This window comes from Syzygium oleosum, unplaced genomic scaffold, assembly GCF_021117445.2.
Source record: "Syzygium oleosum isolate NSW1041296 unplaced genomic scaffold, Sole_v2.1 Sole_v2.39, whole genome shotgun sequence".
NCBI lineage: Eukaryota > Viridiplantae > Streptophyta > Magnoliopsida > Myrtales > Myrtaceae > Syzygium > Syzygium oleosum.
In genome coordinates this window covers 1,054,178-1,061,837 of record NW_026607523.1, presented here as the reverse complement: position 1 = coordinate 1,061,837, position 7,660 = coordinate 1,054,178, and the positions used below count along the sequence as shown (strand labels likewise).

Genomic DNA, 7,660 nt, shown 5'->3' with positions numbered 1-7,660 from the left:
CTCGGCGAATGGACGAAATAGATCCAATTCATTGGACTTGGTCTATGCTAGAATTTTTCCTTGTTGCATAAAAAATACTGGATCCGAGTCTACTGAATTTGATTTATTTCAGCCGTTGATCAGATGGGTCTCGCGTGAACCCCACGTATGAGACCGACATATCCAATGAATGAGATGGACTCGGACTGCATTCAGACAAGAAATTCCCCTGGTGCCAGGCATCTCTGACATCATGATGCGTATCCATGAAAAGAGATTGGATTCCATCGTCCTGCGAATTTGCTGTCTTTACAGCTGAATGGCACTAAACCCACGAAACAACTCAAAGTCTCAAAGTACACTGAACCAACTTCTGTACGTTGATTCCTCAGAGATCATGCTTCTCCGAGAACATTACACAGTCAAAATCTTGCAACTTCTGTTTTCCCTCGTAAGGTCTGTTTTGGTGTTCCCTCGCCGAGGAAAGCTCGGGGAATGAACATACATGATTTTAACATACTACTATGGAAAAATTGAAAACAAAGAGAAAATTTCCCACTCGGACGTCTTCCCTTCTATACAGATGGAGATGAGAGCGCTCTGACCCGTGCTAGGCAGTTATCTATTGGCCTCGGATGGGGCAAGTACCTTGTTGCACATCCGGGATTGAGTCGTTCAAGCCTGCCACATGTACAACCAGAAGGTCATTATCAGATGATGACTTTGGTTAACTGAATTTCTATTTAAGTCCATAACAAGACATCCCTTTACATCTAGGTGGGTGGTTATTACAAGACTCGCAGAACAGAAGCCGATTCGTGTGGAAAGAACAAAGGGTGTAGTATGGGTCGAAATGGGCTTGGTATGGTTGTGTCTGATAGTGTTTTTTGGTGAGATAAGAGTTGAGCTTTTGTCTCGGTGCGGTCCAAACGGGTAAAGGAAATTAGAATGCCCCCAACTGAAGCGCATTGTATTATTTCTATCTATTCGTTTCTGTCCTAAACCTTCCATGATTAGTTACATCATAAATTGAGAACTAGCTTATTCTGATTTTACTTGAACATCACTGCCCAGTTACACTCAAACGGTATGAACTCACTCCCTTACACAACGTAAGTTCTTATGACCTCGATAAGAACCGAATGCATACGTTTGAAGGCCTCCTGGTTTCTTTCTAATAGTATAACCTTTTAATTTTATTGCTAAAAACCTAAAACTTTTAACTAGCTGGACTAGCAAGAAAAAAAACGAAAAGAGAACAGGAATTATACGACAAACTCACCTATAGTTAAGAAGGAAATGATGCAGGAAAATCGCTATCTCAAGCTTTGCGAGATCATTTCCAGGGCACATCCTGCTTCCTGCTCCAAAGGGAAGAAAACTTCCTGCTTTGGGTGTGTAACCCTGAGAGACAAGGGGCGATATTACTCATTAGAAAGCGTTCTCACATCATGTCATTAACTATCAACAGTACAGTACTTATGATGGCATCAAACTTACATCCCATCTGGAAGGATCAAACTTCTTTGGATTCGGGTATATTTCGGGATCCAAATGAACGGTTCGGAACCAGACCAGAACTTTCCAACCCTGAGGAATAGTGTAACCTGACGAAGATCAAATGAATTCAGCACAATCACGAGACAACAGGTGTTATATGTTCTCTTTGTAAGAGGAGAGGGGAAAAAACAACTCACCATTTATTCTGACATCTGATTTCGCTTCACGAAAAACCACCAGTGAGAATGTGATCACGCGAAGTGTTTCGTCAATAACCTTTCATATTCAGTGCGAATTCAAAATCTGTTGCATTCTGTAGATTGCATAGAAAAGGATGACGCCAAATAGAGTGAAAAACGAAAGGAAAGTACCTTGGACAAGTATTCCATCTGCCGAAATTCCTTGAGGGTCAAACCCTTTTGTGCCGGCGGTCTCTTCTTCACGATCTCTTCTTGCTCCTCCTATCATGTGGTACAGAGAAGCTAAGATGCTGTGGGTAAAAATCATTACGGAGCTTGACCCCAATGCCAACAAAACAATGAAGTGTGAAAGTGAATCGAGTTTTTCATGACAGATGGCCGATGAAATGGTTCGGCTCATAAATTGTATTTCCAAAAAGACCTTATAGAAATACCAAAATTTCATTCCCTTGGTTAAAGGCTCTTCCTGTCAGCTACGTCATCACGCTCTTAACACTCCATTGTGCTAGTGTATCGTACTGGCACATATATTGGAGAGGCTGATGCGAAGCATTTTGGTGAAACTTATATAATGGAACTGTGGTAGAGTAAGGAAAAGCATATTGCCTTGCTCAAACGCAGAAGCTTTGCAAGATGATGGCTATATGGTATATCACATAGAATCAACGAATTAATAATGCCTGAGCTCAGTACCTTGGCTTTCTGAAGGAACTCCTGGTTCTCTTGTAGGAAGATGGTTGCCCACATCATGATGTGACCGGAAGATTCGTGGCCTGCATTTAAGTACATCAACAACACATCGATGATTTCCTCATCGTTCAACTTTCGACCGTTTTCGTCTTCTACTTCTAGTAGGGCATCCATCATGTCCTTCTTCTTTGCAGGAACCTTGGTCTCCTCCTGATTCCGTCGTTCCTCCACTATGGATTGGAATATTGCCACTAGTTTTTTCCGAGCCTAATGTCCGTTTGGAAAAAAAAAAAAAACAGTAGGTGCTGAGTATCTGATGAAGCTGGTAGTGATATTGACTGCAAGTCAACCATTCTATTCATGATCCATAAAGATTGGAATTGTTACTGGACTTCTATCCAAACTTACTTTAAAAATATTAGATGAAAGGTTCAATGAGATTGGATTACGTCAGTCAGTTCTTCTGTCAACCGGTTTTGGAATTGTAAGAATGAGTATTTACAACTGCCATGTTCCTTTTGGAGGTCAAAAGAATCGAATTACTTAAGTGTTCAGTGCAAGACTATAAATCAAACATGCCTCAGTGAATCAATTCTCACCTTGAGTGCTTTGTGGTAAGCAAATCCTGGAAGATTGATTGCCATGGCTCTAACACCGTGATTGAGAGTGGTGTATTCCCTTTCTAAAGCCTCCATCACCGGTTCGCTCTCTGAGCTAAGAAAGATATACATGATTATCCTGAAGGTGAGCTTCCGAAGTTCAGTCACGAATTCAATTTGCCCCATCTTGGACCACTTATGAAGCGCAGATATGACATTTTCTTCAATATATCCTATGTATAGAGACAAAGCTTCATGACCATTGACTGGAGCGGCGGTCAAACGCCTAAGCCTTTTGTGTTCTTCATATGAAATCCCTATAAATGATTTCTTCCCGATCAATTTCAAGGTTGAAACGGGCCAACCAGGCTGGAATTTCTCATCATCAGTCAATACTCTTCGGCATGGCTCAGGCATGGTCACAATCACGCTCGGGCTCCCAAACATGAAGGCCTTGTAGATTCCGGTACGACCGAATCTGCAAATGCCAACTAAGATTATTTGCTACATTCTGTAGCCCAAGAACAGCATTATCTTATTTGTGCTCAACACTTGATACGCCAGGACTCCTGATGCTTTCAAACCCAATAGTCAAATAGGTATTTGCCTGTTCTCAGCTCCAATCCTCAAAATGTTTTCGTGAGATAAATCAATACCATTAACTAAAGTAGAATTAACAACTAAAAGCTTGACCCTATCGATGATTCCAATTCTTGATTCGCATCTCCATTTTTCAACCACTACACTCTCAAATCATTATTTCTTTGTTAATAGACATTAAGGGAATGTTTATGATCAACACGATGCCGATGGAAGATGGGAAGCAACTGTCCTTATGTGAGAGCATGCTTGAGCTCTGTTTTTTTTGGGCTAATAAACTGGTCCCCTAGCAGGGTTACCAATTAAACTATCTGTATTTGCCCGAGATTAATAAAGAAAGTGAAGCAGAACAGAGAAGAAGCAGCTTACAAAAAGGTATCGACAATGTGAGTGGAAGAACGAGGAAAAAACAACTCCCTGAAGATACCCAGGTGGGCGTTCTCAATCTGTGACTCCATCTCCTAGAGCGGGGACCATATTACAATTTGTGCAGGAGTTTCACATACAATTTCGACGTAAGAATCTCAAATCAATTCAGTAGTTACTGATACCCCAAAAGATGCTCTGTTGCTAACTTTCAAATTTTCTCATTAAATTAACGGTAACAAATTGACGGTAAAAACAGGTAAAGAGCCGGTTCTTTAACAGTATATGCATGATTCGAAAGTTTTCAGTCATGGGTAAGGTTGTATTGTGCATCAATCTCGACAGAACTTATGTTCTTGGTTCACCGTTGCGTTTAAAGCTCTTAAAATTGATATTCTCTTGGTAGATCAAGAACCTCGAAGCCCTTCGACAACAATTTAGTATGCAAGTGAGTATTCTAATACCTGGAAAAAACAATGACAAGAGGAGGAAGAAATGGACAGCTGAATAAACTAAGTACCAGAATATTCAAAGTAGTTATGGACTGAATTTAACTGATAGCAAAGAGCAGTTGCATTACCCACTACCATCCAAACCACAAAAGGCTGATTTTTTCCCCTTCCTACCCCCTCTAAGACACGTGGGACCCACTCCAATTTTGTAGTGCTTCAACTATTTGCAAAGCAACCGGCCTTTTTCGACACAAAATGTCTGCGTATGGTTTATGATTTTACTTGTCTAGTTGTCCACAACTCAAAAACCAAATGACCCGCATAATCTCTCATATCATCTCACACCCGACCCAAGAAAAAGATCAAAAGAAAAAGATGAAATATGCAAATCTTAGTTGATGATTCTGTTTCATCAAAAGTTTGAGGGAGACAAGGCGAGGTCAATCAAGCACTCAAAGAAAGTTCCAATACTGTTCCCATTTTAGTGTTAGCCCAGCCCGGCTGAGCACAAGTACTGTGCTTATCTATCTCTCCGGACAAATGGCATATAATTTCTAATCTTCTCTGCCGATGCACAGCACCAAGACCAGCACATATCAGCTAAAGACCTTTCATGTCATATCTGAGAGTTACTAGATTCCACGAACAAGTTGAGTGGCACACGTGTGTGGCAGTGATCAGATCGAGCACTGGATTCACTTTATCTGATGTCGAGAGGAGTAAGGGGTAGGTAACCACATCGAGATGGCTGTGGCGCGGCAGAGACAATGGTTGGGACGGCGGTGGCCGGACGGCTGACCGATTGCCGGGGGGAGGGGGGAGAGAGAAGGGCACTAGAGCGGGCAGGGGGAAGAAGGGTTTCAGAAACCATGTTTTTGTTTAAGCGCGCACGAACAAAGAGTCAGTGAAGGAGCGACTAGTGTCGCGTCACGCTGCACAGATCAACCTCGATCAGTTGCTCTGTCTTTCTTGATCTTGTTTTTGCAGCTAGAAAAAGAAAAAAAATGATGATAATAATAATAGAAGAAAAAACGAAAGACATCGGCGAGATTTGTAGGGATTCACGACCAATCAAGGAACGGTGCCACACGGTTGATGTCTCGTACGTTGAAGATGGAAGAATGTGTGAAACTGTTCTTGGGACAGTGAAAATGACAAAAATCAGCCAGCTCTTCCTCTCTCTCTCCAACGAATCAGTGACGTCCTACTCTTTAACTCGAGTCTCAGGATTTTCCTCTTTAAAACTATTTTTTTATAAGAGAAGCAGAGCAGCAGAAACCCAAATGAGAGAAAGAAAGAAAGACAGAACAAAGTTAGTGGTTCATCATCACCTCGGCGACATGTTCAAGAAAAGAGCAGAATGCCACGACTTGACAAGTTCTTGATCGAGACCCAGAATTTCTCTAACGCAAAGGAATCGGACCCAGGATTTTCTTGGATTACTCTTGCACTTTTGCATTTACAGAGCCGAGAGGTTTTCAGAGCAGAGAAGGTGTGAAATTGCATCATTTTGTGCTTGAGCAGGTGAGGAAAATGTCAGATAAAAGAATGCGATCAACAGAACCAATCACAATGAACTAAGAAACTTTTCTTTTGTGAGAACGCATTGAGGCCAGAGAGAGAGAGAGAGAGAGACCTGTTGATGAAGGATGACATGAAGGAATCAGGATCGCCAGACTTGAAAGCTCTGAGGAAGGACCACATGTTCCCAATGAAAGGCCATCCGAGATCACCGGGAGGCAACGAGCGCCGTCGCTCCTCGTCCAGCCGGATCTCGTACAAGTACCAATTCGCATGCTTGAGAAGCCATGCGAGAGCCATCAATGCCACGAGCATCAGGAACGAAGCAGAGGAAACGGAAGAAGCGAGCTCCATGACAGAGGATGGCGACGGACCTCTCTTGCGTTCTCCCTTGATGGGGCCACAAGAGCCTTTTCCTTAGCTTTTAGCTTTCCTTCACAAACAGCTGATGAGAAACAGAGGCTTATGAGAGAGAGAGAGAGAGAGAGAGAGAGAGAGAGAGAGAGAGAGAGGTGTTTTAGAGAGTGGAACTCAGAAACATCCCTCTCAGTCTCTTTCGGTGTCCTATTCTATACGAGCCTTATATAACACTTGAGAGGGACAAGTAGCCGGGCTTTATCACCGGAGCATCGAGGTACAAATAAAAGAGAAGTCCAGTTTACTGGTCAAGCACACACCAGGAAGCATGTAACTTGGCCCCCAAAAAAAAAAAAATTTACCCTGCCATAATCTGCCTATTCTGCGAGGAGCCCACTTTCTTTTTTCTTTTATTACGACGGTGATGTTGAGTATCGGGCTTTTTGAACACTTCACTATCTCATCGTGTCTTTGAAATCTTCTTGTCTCGACGTGATGACGTAATTGTTATGATAAAAGACCTTTAGAAGGGTACACAAAGGAAAATGAGACTCGAGTTGTGATTGCCCTCATTCGCACGGAGATTGACGCGGATCGAATCTTATCCGACACTATTAACCTTTGAATCTCGAAAAATCGAGTCACGTGAGATTTGGCATAGGAAAAACGAATGAATTAGAATGGAATGAAGAATGACACAGAATGAGTCCTCTACTTTAATGTGCCAAGAAATTAAGCAAGAATCCAAAGTAAAAGAATGTGTGTTTAAATGCCCCCAAAAAGGAATTTACAAGGAAAGAAAGTGTTAAAGGTTCAACTGACATATGTTGTATTGAGGAATAGAACGGGCATTTGTTCTACCAAACGACCCTAAAAACTTTCAACTCGCTAAAAGTGCTGTCCTTTAATTCCATTGAGAACTTCTTGGTGGTTTTGTTACTAGAGAAAGACAACATGGCATTAAAAAATTACAGATTCTTCAGGCGACAAACCCTCCTGAAAATGACTGAGAATGGCTCCTAATGCAACTGTAAAAGAAGAGGGGCTACTTTCACCAAATATAAAGGGTCGCGGGGCCACTAGAGAATTATTATAATAATAAAGTACGAGAGTATTTAGTAATTTGCCCTTTTTGAGATTATTTTTACAACATAGAATCATTTTTGTACACCATAAAATGGAGAAAAGTTTTTTCTACAACAAAAGTAATAAAACTTATGCTCGGAATATTGCAATCCAACCTAAATCTTTTCAATTGGTTCAATCAAGTCCTAATCATTTATCAAAAACTGCAATCGGGTGTTAATAATTTTCATTGTTTTAATTCATGTAAACCTTTACTTTTAAAAGTACAATTAAGTTGGACAACTCATATTGACAAGGGCAAATTAAGGGT

At 41.4% G+C, this 7,660-nt stretch overlaps 1 protein-coding gene across 2 annotated transcripts; it reads right to left on the bottom strand.

Annotated features, from left to right (window-relative positions):
* Positions 1 to 242: 242 nt before the first annotated feature.
* Positions 243 to 6,447, bottom strand: LOC115692574 (ent-kaurenoic acid oxidase 2-like). Of its 2 annotated transcripts, none has more exons than XM_030619479.2 (8): positions 6,023 to 6,447; positions 2,969 to 3,446; positions 2,373 to 2,636; positions 1,851 to 1,940; positions 1,677 to 1,755; positions 1,480 to 1,586; positions 1,262 to 1,383; positions 243 to 660 (listed from the first exon to the last, which is right to left on the bottom strand). In XM_030619479.2, the coding sequence occupies exons 1-8, from the start codon at positions 6,259 to 6,261 to the stop codon at positions 555 to 557; spliced, it is 1,485 nt and encodes a 494-aa protein (XP_030475339.1). In that variant the 5' UTR covers positions 6,262 to 6,447; the 3' UTR covers positions 243 to 554. The 2 variants fall into 2 exon arrangements, with proteins under 2 accessions (XP_030475339.1, XP_056161724.1); XM_056305749.1 differs by lacking the exon at positions 6,023 to 6,447 and adding an exon at positions 5,718 to 5,809.
* Between the last annotated feature and the right edge of the window lie 1,213 nt (positions 6,448 to 7,660).